Source organism: Ornithorhynchus anatinus, chromosome 1 (genome assembly GCF_004115215.2).
Source record: "Ornithorhynchus anatinus isolate Pmale09 chromosome 1, mOrnAna1.pri.v4, whole genome shotgun sequence".
NCBI lineage: Eukaryota > Metazoa > Chordata > Mammalia > Monotremata > Ornithorhynchidae > Ornithorhynchus > Ornithorhynchus anatinus.
The window spans coordinates 10290312-10310790 of NC_041728.1; the positions used below are offsets into that span (position 1 = coordinate 10290312).

The 20479-nt window shown below is 47.1% G+C and overlaps 1 protein-coding gene across 10 annotated transcripts in view; it reads right to left on the reverse strand.

The window, feature by feature from the left end:
- CAST (calpastatin) overlaps positions 1 to 20479 on the reverse strand; it is a 162848-nt gene that overhangs the window by 102494 nt on the left and 39875 nt on the right. For 6 of the 10 annotated variants that reach the window (XM_029073088.1, XM_029073068.1, XM_029073080.1 and 3 more), the window contains exon 2: positions 4999 to 5067. In XM_029073088.1, coding sequence (XP_028928921.1) covers positions 4999 to 5067 — 69 coding nt within the window. Of the gene's footprint in view, positions 1 to 4998; positions 5068 to 15142; positions 15256 to 15734; positions 15841 to 20479 lie in introns of those variants that run through there. The other 4 variants (XM_029073097.1, XM_029073059.1, XM_029073075.2 and 1 more) reach the window with 3 other exon arrangements.

Here is a 20479-nt window from a genome sequence, read left to right on the forward strand (position 1 = left end):
GATGGTGCCAACATGACAACCAACAGGGTCTCTTAGTGGTAAGAAGCCGGGCCGGGAGTCAGGAGATCTGGTTTCTAATCCCAGCTCTATCACTTGTCTGCTGAGAGACCCTGGGCAACATCACTTCACTTCTCTATGCCTCAGTTTCTTCATCTGTAAAATGGGAAGTATCTGTCCTCCCTCCCATTTAGACTGTGAGCCCCATGTAAAGCAGGGACACAGGTCAACCTGATTAGTTTTTAACTACTCCAGCACTTAAATACCATTATTATTCTTATCATTATTAATGGTACTCTCCCATATGTAGAAGTATTGTGGCTTAGTGGGGATTAAGACTGTGAGTTCCACCTGGGATAACCTGATTACCTTGTATCTACCCCAGTGCTTAGAACAGTGCTTGGCACATAGTAAATGCTTAACAAATACCATCTTTATTATTATGTGCTTGTACTCTCCTCCAAGCACTTTTGGTAAACTGCTGTACACACAGTAAATGCTCAATAAATACGATTGATTGATTCGGTAATCAGGTCCCTCAAGTGCCTAGCAGGAGATTTAACACAACTTCTGTTAAGTGCGGAGGCTGACACCCCACGATAAGTTGCAAAATGTCCATATTAAGGGGTCAGATGAAGTCAAGGAAAGCCGGGGCGGTGAGGGAGGGTTTAAATGGTATTAGTTAAGCTCTTACTGTATGCCAGGCACTGTACTAAGTGCTGGGCTAGACACAAGCTCATCAGGTTGAACACACTGCATGTCCCACATGGGGCTCACAGTCAACCCCATTTTATAGATGAGGCAACTTGAAACTCAGAGAAAATATAGGTTTTGCCCAAGGTCAAACAGCAACCAAGTGGAGGAGCTGGGACTAGGACCCAAGTCTGTGCTCTTTCCACTAGACCATCCTGTTTTAGGGTGACCAAAAACACAATCCATTCAACTCGCCTCCATCCAACAAGAAATCCTTCTGCCTGACTCTTTCTGGCCTCTGCTGTAGTGTGACCATCCAACCTCTGACAATCTGGCCAGGGTACAGAAAGATTCATCTACACCTGAAAAGCCATCAGTCTTGGAACCCAAGTTTGTCTGGGGGAAGCACGGTTTACTCACCTACAGTATTTATGTTAATAAGCACAGTCATCAGTAACAAAAACAAGCGGTGTGACCAAGTGGAAAAAGCATGGGCCTGACAGAGGATCTGAGTTCTAATCCCGACTCTTCCAGGTGCTTACTGTGTGGTTTTGGCCAAGTCACTTCACTTCTCTGAGAAGCAGTGTGGTCTAGTGGATAGAGCATGGGCCTGGGAATCAGAAGACCTGAATCTGCCATTTGTCCACTGTGTGACCTTGGCAAGTCACCTCACTTCTCTGGGTCTCAGTTACCTCACCTGCAAAATGGGGATTAAGATTGGGAGCCCCATGTGAGACACAGACTGTGTCCAACCTGTTTAGTTTATATCCATCCCAGCACTTAGTACAGTACCTGGCACATAGTAAATGCTTAATAAATACCACAATTATTATTATTCTCTGTGCTCAGTTTCCCCAACTGTGAAATGGTTATTAAATCCTACTCCCTCCTACCTGGACTGTAAATCCCACATGATACGGGACTGTGTCCAAACTGATAAACTTGTAACGAGCCCGGTGCTCGACACATAAAAGCGCTTAACAAATATGATTTTTACAAAAGGGAACTCAAGTCCCAGAAGGGAAGTCTAGACCTGTTATCTTGCTTCACTCTGACTCAGCCCAGTTTGCGGCCCAGACAAGCCAGATCACCTGGGGGAAGGATGACTAGGTGGAAGGAAGGCTTTGGGAAGTCTGTCCCGGAAGGGGGCAGGGATGTCATGGCTGCTTTTGCTCCTACAACTGCTAAAGGACACGCTAAAATCCCATCTTCTTAGCCCAGGTATAAGGCACTACAGGGGCTCCCCAGGCATAGATGACCAGCTGCTGAACAGCAGAGAATATACACCATTCATCCATTCGTATTTATTGAACGCGTACTGAGGGCAGAACACTGTACTAAGTGCTTGGAAAGTACAATTCAGCCCAAACCATTGACTGTTGTCCCCCACCAGATGACCTCAAACAGGTGTTAATCATATTTCTTGAGTGTTTACTGTGTGTAGAGCATTGTACTAAGTGCTTGGGTGAGCACAATATAACAAAGTTGGTAGACATGTTCCCTGCCCAAAAGGAACTTACAGCTTAGGGTCATTCATTCAATCATATTAAGTGCTTACTGTGTGCAGTGCACTGTACTAAGTGCTTGAGAAAACACAACAATAAACAGTGACATTCCCTGCTCACAGTTTGTGGGAGGCAGGGGTGGGGAGGGGGGAGACAGATTAATATGAATAAATTGCAGATATACACATTAATGCTGTGGAACGGGGAGTGGGGAGAAAAACAAAGGGAACAAGTCAAAGCCACTAGGAAAGGAGTGGGAGAAGAAGAAAGGGGGGCTTAGGTAGGGAAGACCTCCTGGAGGAGATGTGCCTTCAATAAAGCTTTAAAAGGGCAGAAGAGTAATTGCTGTCAGACTTGAGTCGGGAAGACGTTCCAGGAGCGAAGCAGGATGCGGGCAAGGGGTTGGCAGTGAGAGAGGTGAGACAGAGGCACAGAGAGAAGATTAGCATTAGAGGAGAAGTGTCCGTGGGCTGAGCTGGGGTAGGAGAGAAGCAAGGCGAGATAGGAGGTGGCAAGGTGGTGGACTGTTTTAAAGACAATGGTGAGGAGCTTTTGCTTGATGTGGAGGTGGATGGGCAACTGCTGGAGTCTTTTGAGCAGTGGGGTGACATGTCCTAAATATTTTTGTAGATAAATGACCCGGGAAGCAGAGTGAAGTACAGACTGGAGTGGGGAGAGGCAGGAGGCTGGGAGGTCAGCAAGGTGGCTGATTCAGGAATCCAGGCAGGATAGGATGAGTGGTTGTATTAATATGGTAGCAGTTAGGATGGAGAGGAGAAGGCAGATTTTAGTGATGTTGTAAAGGTGGGACCGACAGGATTTAATGATGGAGGGTCATCTGGAGGAGACCTTCCTTATGTTCATTTGTGTTCTCGTTCTTTCTCTAAATCCTGGTTGCAAGTCTAACAGGACAGCCCGATGCTACTGTGAACAGAAGCCTATGAGGTCCTAATCTACTTCAGACAACCAAGAAAGTCAAGAATCTGCTTCCTTCCCATCCCTGAAGTTCTCTTTAAGGTAAGGAAAGCAGCGTGACTTAGTAGAAGGAACATAATGGTAGGAGACAGAAGACCTGGGTTCTAATTGCAGGTTCATCACATGCTGGTTTTGTGACCTTGGCTAAGTCACTTAACTCTTCTGTGCCTGTTTCCTTATCTGTTAAATGGAGATTAAGTACGGCACCTCCCTTCCCCTTAGACTGTGAGTTTAAATGCTACGGAAGTGCTGCCAATTATTAGGCTCCTTCTTCCCAGGAATCAGAGTGCATCAGATGTGTTTAAACAACTAAAATCCACCCTCTCTGAATGCACCGATTTTCCATTAGCCTTTGGACTTATTTCCACCTGGCTCCTTATCATGGTTTCCCCCAAATGCAAACTTTACCTAAAACCAGTTTGGATTCCCAAACACACATAAATTACAAACCTTAACAACCTTAACAGACCCAGATAAACTCCCAACCTTGGAGGAATCAAGAATTCATGGCAGATTCTCTCAAGAAAGAGAGGCCAAAAGAAAACACAAGACTGACCATTTCCGGGCTTTAAAGACCCTCAAGGAGGGCACAATACATAATATTCCAACTTAAACAGGAAATGCTCTCCATCTGAATTAATAATTAATTTTGGTGCCAAGATATCCTTAACGTGAGGCTCAGCTTGTCTGTCAAATGTTCAGATTGTATCTATTCTCTTGCTAAGAGCTAAAAAGCTAAAGTTGGGTGGTTGCTTTTTATGGCATTTATTCCGCACTTACTACGGGCCAGGCACCGTACTAAGCACCAGGCTAGATACAAGATCTCTCCTATGAATCCACACTTTACTGGGGCGGAGAGTTTGCATATGCTGATGAAGGTTAGAGCTACGCCATATATGATTACTAAGAATGGAAAGGTCTAAGCCGAAGCGTCAAAGTCGATTCAACTGAGCTGGGCAGCAGAGCACGGGAAAGGATCAAGTGATCGAGTGATCAAAACATCGATCAAAGACAACGGCAGAGACTCAAGTTTTGCTGTGCAGAAAAAGGCAACTGTAAACCACATCCTTATCTTTAAACAGAAAACTCTATGGATACGCATACCAGAATAACTTTATGACAGAAGATGGGACTTTCTGAAGGCGTGTCCACAGAGTCGCTATGGGTCGGAAATGACTCGATGGCATTTGAAGAAGACACAAGATGATCCGGTTGAACACAGCCCATGTCCCACATAGGGCTCACAGTCTTAACCCCCATTTTACAGAGGAGGTAACTGAGGCCCAGGAAGTTAAAGGCCTTGCCTCAGGCCACACAACAGATAAGAGGCAGAGCCGGGATTAGAACCCAGGTCTTTTGGATTCCTAGGCCTGTGCTCTATCCACTAGGCCTTGCTGTGTCAATCGATACCACTGACTGATTTCACTCAGTGCTCTGCCAGTAGAAAGAGAGAAGGGAGGAGAGGTATGAAGGGGCAAGGTGATTGAGAGCCTTGAAGCCTAGAGTGATCAATACTAGATTAAATACTAGATAAAAAACCGAATGTTTGTTTAAAAGGACAAGAAAGCTCCTTCTGGGGAATTAATCATTATTTGGTTCGGTGGCAAAGCTTGGCTTCTAACTGCCTATGCTTAGTTCTCTCCAACTTTTCCATCTTTTAGATCAAAGGATACCATCAGCCTCCCCATCCACCCAGATGCCTATTTAAGAATGCCTCATAACTTCAAGCCTTCTCTTCGGTCGTTTTAATGACGATTACCATTTATACTAAGCTTTTAGCAACATTACATTCAGGTACACGTCACCATCCAGCATTTTGTAGAAATACCTCGATAGCTTCGGATCCTCTCTTCTCCCCTGGTTTGGAAGGTGTCCCACCTGGTTTGGTGCCACCTTGCTGTAAAAATAAAAACAGGGATACTAAATAAAGGAAAGATAACACCATAATATAGAAGCATCTTGCATCCTAAAAGGCTTTGTGACCTAATGGGAAGAGCAGAGGCCTGGGAGTCAGGAGAATTGGGTTCTTCTCCTGGCTCCTCCACTTCTCTGCAGTGTGATCTTGGGCAAATAACTTAAGTTACCTAGGCCTCAGTTCCCTCATCTGATAAATGGGTATTCAATGCCTGGCCTCCCTCCCCCTCAGTCTGTTAACCCTCTGTGGGTCAGGGACTGTATTTGATCTGATTATACAGCATCGAATCCTGGGGTCTGGCACAGTTCTCGGCATATAGTAAGCACTTTACAAGATACCACGATTATTATTTTAGGGTTCTCTCCCTGAACCTGGCAGCCTTTCCACATCACCAGCAGTTCTGAAAGAAAAGCCGAAGCATCAGACATCAATGAGCGATCTAGGGAGTCACCCTGTAATTAGCCGAGTAGGGATCTGACCAACACAACCAAGCCGACAGCTTGTCTCTGGCAAAATGTGTCACTGGATCTTAGACTCCAAAGAGCCAGGACCGTGGGCAGGAGATGGCATCTCGGAGAGCATAGTTACCATGGGCAACATAACTCAGTCAATCAATCGTATTTACTGAGCACTGAGAGTGTGCAGAGCACTGTACTAAACCCTTGAGAGAGTCCAGAGTTGGCAGACGTGCTTGCTGCCCACGATGATTTTACAGGCTAGAGGAGGTCAGAGGGGGTCATCCATGGGAAGCAGCGTGGTTTAGTGGAGAATGGACGGGCTTGGGAGTCAGAGGACATGGGTTTTAATCCCAGCTCTGCCACTTGTCTGCTGAGTGAACTTGGGCAAGTCGCTTATCATCTCTGTGCCTCAATTACCTCATCTGTAAAATGGGAGTTAAAACTGTGAGTTTCCCGCGGGACAACCTGATTACCTTGTATCTACCCAGTGCTTAGAACACTGTTTGGCACATAATAAGCGCTTAACAAATACCATGATTATTGTTATTATTTAAGTGCTTACTATGTGCCAGGCACTGTACTAAGCACTGGAGTAGATACAGGTTAATGAGGTTGGATACAGTCCATGTCTCAAGTGGGGCTCACAGTCTCAAATCCCATTTTAGAGATAAGGTAACTGAGGCACAGAGAATTGAAATAACTTGCCCAAGGACACACAGCAGAGAAGTAGTGGAGATGGAATTAGAAAGCATGACCCTCTGACTCCCAAGCTCTTGCTCCATCTACTACGCCATGGGATAACAGCATTTGAATCTCCATTTCTCAGACGATGAAACAGAAACAGAAAAGTTAAATGACTGCCCAAAATCATTCCATAACAAAGCGGAAGAGCTGGGTTTAGAATTTATTTCCATTAGGCTACACCGATTTGCATCTATACAATAAAAACAAGATCAAAAATAAATATAACCTATGCAAAAAATGACTGAAATAATAGTAGTGGTATTCATTAAGCCCTTATTAAGGTGCCAAGCTAATTTTCTTCTCTCTACCCTAATGTTTAGCACAGGGTTCAGTATATAATAAGCACTTAAAAACCAATTTTTTTTTAACTGCTTTAAATGAAATAGTCAAATAATCCAAGTGGGTCAAGATGTGTTAGTACTTGTCAGATCAGAACTTAAACATGTAAGACCATCAGCAAGACCATCCTAGGTCTGACCCAGGCAACCAAATCAATCATACTTACTGAGCACTTACTAGATGTGTGCAGAGCACTGTAATAATAATAATTCATAATTATGGTATTTGTGCTATGTGCCAGGCACTGTACTAGGTGCTGGGGTAGATACAAGCAAATCAGGTTGGACAGAGTCTCTGTCCCATATGGGGCTCACAGTCTCAATCCTCACTTTATAGATGAGGTAACTGAGGCACAGAAAAGTAAAGTGACTTGCCCAAGGTCACATAGCAGACAAGTGGCAGAGTAGGCATTAGAACCCATAACCTTCTGACTCCCAAGCCAGTGCTCTATTCACCATGTCATGACGCTTTCAAAAGTTCCATACAATCCAGCCCGGAACTGACACCAAAGTACACTGGGAGCAACAAAGATGGTAGAAGTCAATAAAGCCAAACAACTGTCTAATCAGGCCTGGACCCATAAATCCCTAACTCTCCCCTCTCTTTTTAGCCTTTCACCTCACTTTCTTTCCAACTCTGTCTTGAATTCACGGCTAGTGTCTGCTCTACACTTTACTTCAAATCCCCCAGGCTTCCCGTGTCTCCAAGAAAAGGTTTTTTTCCTTTGACTTGTTTTGGTTCTTCTACCTCTATGCTTCAGGAAGGGCCTCCACCCTCCACACCAGGTGTTGTGGAATTTGGTGAACAACAATTGCATTCACACTCTCCAAACCCCATCCACCCTTTACCCTTCTACTGAAGAATCTCCATCTTTTCAGCCCGTCGCCACTGAGATGTGCCCTCGCTCCCCCACAGTTATTTCATTCCTTCATTCAATTGTATTTATTGAGCTCTTACTGTGTGCAGAGCACTGTCCTAAGCTCTTGGAGATTACAATACCATAATAAACAGATGCGGTCCCTGCCCGCAACGAGCATTTGAGTTGTCTTTATTAATAACAAAACAGTAAAACTCACTAAGAGGAAGAACAGGTATTTAATCTCCATTTTACAGACAAGAAGACTGAGGCATGGAGAAGTGTCTAGTCCAAAGTTACAAAGCAGACAAGTGGTTGAGTCAGAACTAGAACCCAGGCTCACGCCCTGTCCATTAGGCCGTGCTGCTTCTCTGTACTTCCTCCAATTTGGCTACTTCCTTTCTAATCGGTCTTCCAAGTTCGTAGACTGGCACATCTCTGACTTTTGTTTTTCACCCGGAGTTATTTTGCTGACAAGATTTGGCCTTCTGAACCCAGGCCCCACCCTCCCCAGTAGTTCTCATTCCAACCCAGCCAGCAGCTCCTTTCATCAATCCATCAATGGTGTTTACTGAGTGCTTACTATGGCCAGAGCACCATACTAAGCACTTGGGAGAAGACGATAGTAAAGACTTAGCAAACGTTCCTTGCCTACAATGAGTTTACGGTGTATAGGGGAAGACAGACATTAGTGAAAGCCCAATTTGTTCCTTTCACCTGGCTAGCTGGGGCTGTGAAGCCATGGTGGCCGAATCCAGGCAAGTCCGGGGCTTGTTTTGGGCTAACAGATGTCCAACAGCTGTGCAGTGGAGTGGCTGCTCCATAACCTGGACCAGTCGACTTTAAATAACTTTTCTTTTCCTGAATCTGAGCTTCCCCCTAAAAAGCAACCTTTCCCAATAAGTTTTGGATTTCTAGAACACAAGGCGAACAAGTGATTTCACTAATAGCTCACTGGGCCCACCAAAAGCAGCCTGGGTCGACACCCCATTTTCAATATTTGGGGTGTCCCATGTGGTGGGATTCGGTTGTCCCCGCCACCCCTGGTCCTGAGCATTCACTGATCAACTGTTCCATTTTTTTTTAAATGGTATTTAAGTGCTTACTATATGTTAGACATGGTACTAAGTGGTGGGGTAGATACAAAGTTGGACACAGTCCATGTCCCCCATGGGACTCACGTTCTTAATAAGCAGCATGGCTCAGTGGAAAGAGCACGGGCTTGGGAGTCAGAAGTCATGGGTTCTAATCCCATCTCCGCCACTTACCAGGTGTGTGGCTTTGGGCAAGTCACTTCACTTCTCTGTGCCTCAGTTACCTCATCTGTAAAATGGGGATTAAGACTGTGAGCCCCAAGTGGGATGACCTGATTACCTCATATCTCCTCCAGTGCTTAGAACAGTGCTTGGCACATAGTAAATGCTTAACAAAGGCCACCATCATCATCTTAATCCCCATTTTACAGATGAGGCAACTGAGGCCTAGAAAAGTGAAGTGACTTGCAGATCAGAAAAGAAGCAGAGGTGGGATTAGAACTCAAGTCCTCTGACACCCAGGAGATCTAGGCTGATAGGAGATCTAGGTTGGTTAGTGCCTTCCACGAAGGATTCTACCTGGACAGCAGCTTGGCCTACTGGAAAGAACCTGGGTATCGGGAATTCTGGTTTCTAGTCCCAGTTCCACCACTTGCCTACTGTGTTACCTCAGGCAAGTCATTTAACTCCTCTGAATCTCAGCTTCCTCTGAAAAATGACAAATACCTATTGTCCCTCTCCCTTGGACTGTATTCCATGTTCGGCAGGGATTGTATCCAACCTGATCATCATGGGCACATAATGAGGCCATCGCTGCGGTGGTCCTTCATGACACTGTAGCCTCATGGATAGAGCGTGGGCCTGGGTTCTAATCCCGGCTCTATCTCTTGTCTGTTGTGTGACCTTGGGCAAATCACTTTACTAAGATTAGGTTACCTCATCTGTAAAATGGGGATTAAGACTATGAGGCGCACGGCGCAAGGCGTGCAATGAGGCGCAAGAACTGTATCCAACCTCATTACCTTGTATCTGCCCCAGTACTTAATACAGTGCCTGGTACAAAGTAAGCATTTTGCAAATATCATTTAAAAAAAAGAAAGAAGTAGTTGTGCATCTTCCTTATCGACTGGCTGTTCTGGCCTCAGCTTCTCACATGCTATCTTGATCACTTCCAAAAAAATCTAGTCCCCTCAGCCTGGAGATGACACTACCGAAAAGCCAACCAACAAACCCACCAACACTCTCGGTTTCCAAGTTCGCTCATTCCCAGTGGTCTCCAGGGTCTGTTTGGAAATTACAGCAGGAAGTCCTGCCGGTGAGCATGCCTCGTCTTCCACTTCGTCAAACAGATCAGGGGCAGGAAGACAATGGGTCACACCCAGATGACTCGCCCCAACAGAGACCGGACCCGTCGCCGTGGGGCTCAGCTAGGAAGGGAATCTGATTCGACGAGTGCAAATTTCAATTGCTGTGCCTGAGGAGGGCTACCAGACCACGTCGGGTTCACCCTCCCACAAAGCTGGGTCCACAAGCACTTAGGAAACCTGTGAGAAGTCCTGCAAAAGGCTTCTTGAACACAGCATGCTTGCTACAGTGTGACAAGGCAAGAATACTTTGTCAAGGGTTTCCTTCTGCAGCTCAGAGGCTGGGAAACAGTGCTGATGAAACACTTCGTATTTGTAATAGCTACAGTAAGAAGTTCAAAGGGTCTTTTTTTTTAAAAAAAAAAAAGGTATTATGCACTTACTGTGTGCCAGGTACTGTACTAAGCGCTGGGACAGATACAAAATAATCAGGTTGGATACAGTCCATGTCCCACATGAGGCTCACAGCCTTAATCCCCATTTTACAGATAAGGTTTCTCCATCTTTAATGAGGACTAGCTCGGAAGCTTGGGTGAGGTAGGTTTTGGCTGACCCTAATCTCTCACGGTGCTAGATCTGGAGAAATAATAATAATAATAATAGTACTTAAGCATTTACTTTGTGCCAAGCACTGTTGTAAGCACTGGGGGAGATACAAATTAATCAGGTTGGACATAGTCCCTGTCCCACATGGGGGTCTCACTCTTAATCCCTATTTTACAGATGAGGGAACTGAGGTACAGAGAAGTTAAGTGACTTGCCTAAGGTCACACAGAGATATGGGGTGGAGCCGGGATTAGAACCCAGTTCCTTCTGATGACTAGGTCCATGCCCTATCCACTAAGCGACACTGAGGAAAAAGACACAAGAGCAAGATTATTTGAATGGTAGGTCAGGAAATCCATGAGAAATCTATTAGCTTGATTTTGAGATGAGGTTTTAGGGCCATCAGCTCAGATTACACAGTGGGGATCTTCTACGTTACACGCATACACAAAATAATAATAATAACGGCATTTCTTAAGCACTTACTGTGTGTCAAGCACTTTACTAAGCACTAGGGTGGATACAAGCAGATGGCATTGGACACAGTCCCTGTCCCACAAGGGACAGTCTCAATCCCCATTTAACAGATGAGGCAACTGAAGCCCAGGGAAGAAATGACTTGCCCAAGGTCCCACAGCAGACATATGGCAGGCACGATTAGAACCCATTACCTTCTGACTTCCAGGCCGGCTCATCTACATCACCCCCACCACTACCCACACATACACACCTCTCTCCCCCCACCCTGTTAACTACTTGATTACCACCATTTGTCAGCTATTACACCTTGGGTAAGTCACTGAACTTTTCTGTGCTTCAGTTTCTTCTTATATAAAATGGAGATTAGATACCTGTTCTCCCTTCTCCTTAGATTGTGAGCCTTACATGGATCAGAGACTGTTTTCAACATGATTGTCTTCTGTAAAAGTTGGTATAAGTGAGTCTGCTGGCGGCTAGAGACTGTGTGCTACCAGCTAACCTTGATCTTACCCCAGCGCTTAGCACAGACTATGTAATAATTATCAAAATTAGAAGGTAAAGGCTGTGCCGGTGTGAGGATTCGGGATTCCGATTCAGGGCTTAGTTGGTTGAACCATGCAGCCTCTCGTGCCAAACATATGAATATCTTCAGTACAAAGTCAGTGAACCACACCAAAGAGGTTAATGGGAGAGGCGGTAGGGATAAGGCTGTGAGTTAACTGGCAAGCTGAAAGTTTAATTGGTGACAGGTGTCTCGCCACTACCTGAGGGAGTAGGGAATAAATGGGAAAAGGACATTTACCAAACAACACCAGTAAAGCCCTTTAAAAGGGCTTTCATTTTAAAATGAAAGAACTCAGGTAGGAGTGATTAATTGATGATTCCTCCAATGCTGATGCTCTCTTCTTTATAGATCTTTCACTCTCACTCCCACTGCCCCAAGGAGAATCTGAGGTTCTTCACAATCTGGAGTTCTAAAGAATGGCAGTAATGCCTGGGTCACTTGTCATGTCTCCAATAAATAAATACATTTTTATTTATGGAACTCTTATTCGGTACAGACCAGTGAACAATACCAGTCAGTGGACCCGATCCTTGGTCTCAAGGAATTTACAATCTAAGCATGTTTCTATTCAGATGAATACTAACTAGAACCTGCTTTCTAGTTCACTGTTTACTAACAGAACTTTTCCAAAGCTTTTTAAGGGGAGTTTCACAATACTCAGATATATTCTGCTATTTTGCTCTTGAGACACTGACTCCTTATAGGCAGGAAACATGTCTACCAACTCAGTTATATTTGTAATAATCCCAATAGCAAAATGGTATTTAAGTACTTAACTATGTGCCACTCACTGTACTTAGTACTTGAGTGTTTAGAACAGTCCTCTGCACCCAGTAATTGCTCAGTAAATACAACTAGATCTATATCTAGATCTAATCAAGAATAGGCACCAGCTATAACAGGTATCAAGTTTAGGAATTCTGAAGAATGGATTACTTCCTTAATTTTATGAGCCCCACCCATTTTTGTTGCCCCATAAACTTCAGGAATGTGCTGTGGGATAGCTGACCATTCTCTGGTATCATTTTCATTTCATCTGAATTAGAATTATTGCTGATGGGATCTGGGTTAAAAAAAAAAAAAGCAGAAGCAGCGTGGCCTAATGGAAAGAACTTAAGCCTGGGAGGACCTGGGTTCCGATCAGCTCTGTGACCTTGGGGAAATTACTTAACTTCTCTGTGCCTCAGTTCTCCCTCCTAATTAGACTGTGGGCCCCTTGTGAGATAGGGATTGTGTCCAACCTGATTATCTTGTGTTTACTCCAGGGCTTGACACATAATAAGCACTTAAGTACCATAAAAACAAAAAAAACTACCATAAACAGTGATTTTTTTATTTTAAATTAGAAGGCACTTCTCCTTTGATTCACTTCTGATATCAACAGAAATAGCCTCTAGACAGCACTTCACTATGACAACTGCCTGGAGAACAGGCCTTCCAATCAGATTTGGGAGATTTTACAGTAAAATGGCCAGAGGGAATACAGAAACAATAATTTTGAAAGGTAGAGAAGCTTTTCACACACAGGTAAATCCCATATTCTGGCTTGGAAGAGGGTATATTGCCTTAGAAAGAAGGTATCCACCTGAAGCATCTGAAACCAAGACCATTCAACTGTATTTACTGAGCATTTACTATATGCAAAGTATTGAACTAAGCACTTGGGAGGGTACAGTAGTAATATACACATTCCTGCTCACAACAAGCTCACAATCTAGAGAGAGAGACAGACATTAATATAACAGATATATACGTGTGCTTCCTGCACCCAAAAAAAAAAAAAGTCTCCCCACATAACCCTGGCTCCTGCAGATGAGCTCCTCATTCTTGACGAGGTGCCCATCTAGGGCCTAAGTGGTGGGATAATTGAGTGCAGTATAGCTCAACTTCAAATCCATGGAAGAAACCATACTGTACATAAGGAAAAGTCAATTTATCAATTATCAGCTAGACAGGTTTTTTTTTAACCCTCCAAAGTCTTTCAATTTCTCCTTCATCTCCAGCTCCTGCTAACCTGCATTCCTTGCTCATTGCAACCAGGTGCCTCTGTCCATCCACCCATTTGGTTGTCTGTGACTAAATAGGTCACGGGCTTAATTGGGCCCAGAAAACTTTTAATTAGCTTGGTTTAATCAATGGTAACTCTGATAGGTATGATTATAGTTTTTAAATAAATATAAAGCTATTCTGTGCTTCACAGTACAAGGAGAAAGCTCATGTCATTTGGAATTTGCATCTCAGATTGCATCATTTTAAAAATTGTTATTCAGCATTCCTCGGAGGAATTAATAAAATTTTTCATCTTAAAGGCATTTTACTTACTAAATCTTTAAACATCATTTTAGTAGATTCATCAGTCTTAACTCTGTCAGAGTTAGTGTGGCCTTTTAAAGTTTAGCACTTAAAAAAAAGTCTTTTGAACAAAGTACATTGAAATAAACTAGGGTAAATGTCACAGGAAAATAGTAAAAAGCCACTAAATTTCAATATCATAACATAATTAAGGCAAAGCAGCACTAGCTTTCCGGAGGAATTCAGATTGCCCCCACTTTCCACTCTGCTCTCCCTTCTCCCAGGCTTTCCCGAGAAAATTATTTCAGGCGAAGATATATTTCTAGGGCTTCAAAAGTCCAAAGGGGTAAGTGTCCCATTAACTCTTTAAACAGCATCATCTTTTCACACTCACAGTTTTAATAAGTCGCTCAGTTAAAAACCAAAACAAAAATATAGGAAAGAGAACCTGGTACAGTCCAAACTTCCATAGAGACTTCACAATGGCAAACGCCCTGGAAAACTCTTAAAAGGAACCACCCCCCATAAATGCCGGGGAACATTTATCACCGCCTGCACCCACTATAAATGTATGAGGTGGCTATCTTCTATCGGCTACCGTCCCCGAAACGCGGTTAGACTCTGGCCATTTAATTCTCGGACACCCACAAACAAGGAAAAGGCAACAGTTCGGGAGTGCCTGGTTCTAAATTTTACCGAGTGCCAATCCGAACCACACTGCGGTCTTGGAATACAGGGCAACCGGGTACTGGGTAGGCACTGAATGGGGTGTCTGTCTCCCAAGCAGGGCAAAGGGGCCTAGCATCCAAAGTCCTTCCCAAACAACAGTCCAGAAAAGTCAATCAGTGAAGAGGAGGTGCAGCCGCTCCCATCTAAGGGAACCCCCCCCCCCACACACACCCATCTTGAAACTCAGCCACCTAATCTCAAGAATCAATCACAACAGGCTGCATGCATTGAAAAGTATTTATTGAGCGCTTACTATATGCAGATCACCGTACTGAGAGCTTGGAATGTACAATTCGGCAACAGATAAGACACAGTATCTGCCCCTCGATGGGTTTCCAGTCTAATCGATAAACAGGGGGATCTGTTAAATGCAGATACAGGATAATCAGGCTGGACAGAGTCCCAGATCCCGGGGCGCCTCTCCGGGTATCGAACAGGTAGAGAATCCCCACTTTACAGAGAAGGAAACTGAGGCCCGGAGTAGTCGGGTGGCACGGTCGGGATGAGTTGGCGCCTGCTGGAGGGCGGGAGTTCCCCACCGTGGCGCAGTGATCGGGTGGCACTGCTCCAGCCCGCGCCCGGGAGTCCCTCTGCCCACCCGCTACCCCTGCCCTCCCGGCCCTGGCACTGCCAGCCCCTCTCCCATTTACCGTCATGTACCACCAGCTCGCAAACGCCATGGTGAGACGGGTGGGCGGACAGGCGAGCTCTCCTGGGCGCCGGGGTTGGCAGTGGGGTTCGCTGGCACTGGCACAGACTGGCACGGGCCGCCAGGGCACCGACTCTTGGGTGCTCGGGGAGAGGAGGGGCGAGGGAGGAGCCACACAGCCACACTCTCACAACACACGCAGCAACCTTCACACCACCTAGCCGACATCCCTGCCACGCCCAGGGAGGAAAAGACTTTTTTTCCACCCTGACCTTAACCCGGGCTGGCTAGGTATGGATGCGGCTCCAGTTTAAGCCCCCCTCCAACAGTCCTGGAATGGGGGGATCTCCCGGAGTGTTGGGGGGGGGGGTCTCCCTAATATAAGCTCCACCCCAAGCCCCTCCCCAATAACTCTTCCTGCCTGGGCCCCTGCCACCCTGGGCGGGCCCAGCCCCGCCTGATGATGCCCCTTTAGTCCCGAGCTTGAGTCCCCTCCCCAATCTCCAGGGCCCCAGAGAGGCTCCTCGCCCCCCAAACCCGTGCCCTGGAAGGGGCGGCCGCAGAGAGGTGCCCCACTCCCCCTTGGCACTGACCTTTCTGGGGATCCGGGGGGAGCCGGGAGGCTTCTTGCCCGCCCTCGGCTGGGACATGGTGGAGGGTCCGGACACGGCAGAGGAGCAGAGCCGGGGGGAGCAATTGGTGGGGAAGTGGGGGTGGCAAGGGGGCGGGGGGTGAAGGGCTTTTCCGACCCAACCCCTCTGCAATCCCTCCCCTTCCTGCACCGCTGCTTTTGGGCTGCATCCGGCCCCTCGCCCAACTCCTTAAACTTTCCTCCTCCTTCGGCCCCCAGCCCCTGCCCTTTCCCTGGGCACAGCCTCCTCCAAGCCCTTTCCCTGGGCCCAGCCCCACCCCAGTCCCTTCCCTGGGCCCAGCCCCACCCTAGCCCCTTCCGTGGGCCCAGCCACCCCCAGCCCCTTCCCTGGGCACAGCTGCACCCCAGCCCCTCCGTGGGCCCAGCCACCCCCTGCCCTTTCCCTGGGCACAGTTCCACCCCAGCCCTTTCCCTGGGCGCAGCTTCCCCCAGCCCTTTCCCTGGGCGCAGCTTCCCCCAGCCCTTTCCCTGGGCCCACACTCCCCGGGCCCCTTTCCCTGGGCCCACACTCCCCCGGCCCCTTTCCCTGGGCCCACACTCCCCCGGCCCCTTTCCCTGGGCCCACACTCCCCCGTGCCCAGACTCCCCCAGCCCCTTTCCCTGGGCCCAGACTCCCCCGGCCCCTTTCCCTGGGCCCAGACTCTCCCGGCCCCTTTCCCTGGGCCCAGACTCCCCCGGCCCCTTTCCCTGGGCCCAGACTCCCCCGGCCCCTTTCCCTGGGCCCACACTCCCCCGACCGCTTTCCCTGGGCCTACACTCCCCTGGCCCCTTTCCCTAGGCCCACACTCCCCTGGGCACAGCCTCATCCCAGCCTCTTCCCTGGGCCCAGCCACCCCGAGCTCCAGCGTCCTCTCTGCGTGCCCCCCAGCACACCTCTCCCCCTTTCCTTCCACCCTCCCCCATCACTAAATGATGCTACTTATTGCCCTTCTCCACCCTTCCCCCATTCTTAAATAATGGACTTTATCGGGCACTGGTGTGCACAGAGCACTATATTAAGGATTTAGGAGGCTAAGATAGAGTAGTAAATAGAGCACGTGGGTTCTAATCCCGCCACTGTGTGACCTTGGGCAAGCCGCTTCACTTCTGTGGGCCTCAGTGATCTCATCTGGAAAATGGGGATTAAGACTATGAGTTCATTCAATAGTATTTATTTCATTCAATAGTATTTATTGAGCGCTTACTATGCGCAGAGCACTGTACAAAGCGCTTGGAATGAACAAGTCGGCAGCAGATAAAGACAGCCCCTGCCGTTCGACGGGCTTACGGTCTAATCGGGGGAGTCCCGTGTGGGACAACCTGCTGACCTTGTATCTAACCCAGTGCTTAGAACAGTGCTTGGCACAAAGTAAGCGCTTAACAAATATCATTATTATTAAGTGGCAACTCATTGAGGCCAGTGGTGGGGATTAAGACTGTGAACCCCACGTGGGACAACCTGATTACCCTGTATCTACCCCAGCGCTTAGAACAGTGCTCGGCACATAGTAAGCACTTAAATACTATTATTATTATTATTATGTGGCCAGCCCGCTAAGGCCACTGGTGGGGATTAAGACTGTGAGCCCCATGTGGGACAACCGGATTACCTTGTATCTACTCCAGCGCTTAGAATAGTGCTTGGCATATAGTAAGCGCTTAACAAATACCATGATTATCATAATCATTATTATTGAGTGGCCAGCCCGACGAGGCCACGGTCAGCCAGCTGGGGCCAGGAGTGGGGAGGGGAAGAGAGGGAAGGAGGAGCAGGGGCATGATAGAGGCCCAAACCTGAGGGGTCACACACACAGTGAACTAGGACCACGGGTCTCTTTTCCCCTGGCCTGGATCTGGGCACAGTTTGTGGGAATGTTGGGAGACGTATGGGTCCCCTTAGTCTTTGCCCCAACCTTGCCCCGTGGGTCACCTTGCATTTTGTCGGAGGTTGGGAAATATCTTGCGGATTTGGCTGATTTGGAGTGGAGAGACACTTCCTGATTTGGGGGTTGAGATGGGGTGGGGGGCCTTGCATCACCTCAGGGTCCTGTCCAGACCTGCAGGAGAAACCACTCTTCCTGGAGGGCTCTGGAGGGTCCCTGCCCTTAGGAAAGGCTCACTGTGGCAGAGGGAGGGAGGCGGGCATGGATGGGCATGTGCAGGCAAAATGTGGGCCGGTCCCTAGTCTCTCTGGTCAATGTGGATTATGAAAAAGAGAACGGGCCTGGGAATCAGGGGACCCGGGTTCTCATCAGGCTCCACCCCTTGTCTGCTGTGTGACCTTGGGCAAGTCACTTCACTTCCTGGTGCCTCAGTTCTGCATCTGTAAAATGAGGATTAAGCCTGGGAGCCCCTTATAGGACAGGGACTGTGATCAATCTGATAACCTTGAATCAACCCCAGTACTCAGTACAGTGACCGGCATACAGTAAGTGCTTAACAAAAATCATTAAAAAAAAAAAATTTACCTGGACCTCAGTTTCCTCATCTGTAAAATGAGGATTAATGCCTCTTCTCCCTCCTAGACTGTAAACTAAGACTGTACAGCGTGGCTCAGTGAAAAGATCTTGGGCTTGAGAGTGGGAGGGTGTGGGTTCTAATCCTGGTTCTGCCACTTGTCTTCTGCGTGACCTTGGGCAAGCCACTTAACTTCTCTGTGCCTCAGTTACCTCCTCTGTAAAATGAAGATTAAGACTGTGAGCCCCACGCTGGGCAACCTGACTACCTTTTACCTACCCCTGTGCTTAGAACAGTGCTTGGCACATTGTAAGCGCTCAACAAATACCATTAATATAAACACCTCGTAGGCAGGAAATGAGTCTATTAACTTTGTTATCCTGTACTCTCCTAAGTGCTTAGTGGAGTGTTCTGCACACAGTAAACACTCAGTGATCGATTGATTCCTCTTAGATTGTGAAGCCCATGTGAGACAGGGACATGTTCAATCTGATTATCTTGTATCTATTCCATGCTTACATAGTATTTGTGACATTTTGTTAAGCATTTACTATGTGCCAAGTACTGGGGTAGATTCAAGATCATTCATTCATTCAATAGTATTCATTGAGCGCTTACTATGTGCAGAGCACTGTACTAAGCGCTTGGAATGGACAATTCGGCAACAGATAGAGACCATCCCTGCCCATTGATGGGCTTACAGTCTAATCGGGGGAGACAGACGGACAAAAACAGTAGCAATAAATAGAATCAAGGGGATGTACATCTCATTAACAAAATAAATAGGGTAATAAAAATATATACAAATGAGCGGACCAGCACAGTGCTGAGGGTTGAGGGGCTTTGATGGGGAAGGGGCAGGGGGTTTTGATGGGGAAGGGGCAGGAGGCTTTGATGGGGATAATCAATTCCCACATTGGGCTCACCATCTATATAGGCGAGAGAAGAACTGTTGAATCCCCATTTTGCAGATGAGGCACAGAGAAGTTTACTTACCCAAAGTCACACAGCAGGTAAATGGCAGAGCCAGAATCAGAACTCAGGTCCTCTGAATCCCAGATTCTTGCTCTTTCCACTAAACCACACTGCTTCTCAAGGACACCGAGGAAAGAAAGGGGAGGTTGGGATACGCCTTTTAACTTTGACCAGTTTCCCTCTACCCCATGTCATTTTGCTTCTAGTGTATGCTCCCAAGCGTAAAAGCAGTGTGGCCTAGTGGAAAAGCACAGGCCTGGGTGTCAGAGGACCAGGGTCCTAACCCCTGCTCCTCCACTTCCTGCTGTGTAAACTTGGGCAAGTCACTAAACTTCTCTATGCCTCAGTTTCCTCAACTGTAAAATGAGGATTCAGAACCTGCTGTCCCTCCTACTTAGACTGTGAGCCCCATGTGGGACAGGGCTGTGTCTGACCTGATTAACTTGTTTCTACCCCAGCATTTAGGGCAGAGCTTGACACTGAGTAATAAGTATAATTTTTAAAAAGTGCTTAGTACAGTGCTCTGCACACAATAGCAGAGTTGCTCTTTGGTTTGAAGTTGATGCTGCTGCTGGTGGAATGTCACGAGTGTGTCACACAAAGAGACTCTCCTGCACATTTGCCAATTGTATCCATTAGATAGAGTTGAGGACCTAAAAATAATAATGCTATTTGTTAAGCCCTTGCTGTAGGCGATGCATGATCAGACACAGTCGCTGTCACACACATGGCTCACAGTCTGAAGGAGAGGGAGACTAGGGAGAAAATATCATTTTACAGATGAGGAAATGGAGGCCCAGAGAAGTGACTGTCCCAGGTCACACAGCTAAAAGTGGGATTAGAATCCAGGCCTCCTGCCTCTGTCCTCCATCCACTGGAACAGCATCAGACACCACTGAACGCCCTCACCCATTTTGTAAGCCCTCTCTGAATGTAACAGCCCTATGATATGAGCAGCGAAGATTTCTGACCCAAAAAGACATTCTGTGAGATGGACAGGGCCAGTGGGAATCCCCAAAAATAAACGGCTAATATGGGCAACGTAGAGCAACAACAGTATCCAGAGCTGGGCCCTTGTCCGCTACACAACCCCACGGACGGTAGGACCGTCAGAGCAGGGCACCCCCGGGTGAGGGTGGTTATTCCCTGAGATGAGGGCAGCATCGCCAAATAGTTACGGAGAGCCTTGGGCGGATTTGGAAGGGCTGTTCCCAGGAGATAACTGCCAATCCACCCCTCTTCAGCCAACGCTCTAATGTGAAAGCCCCCCTCACA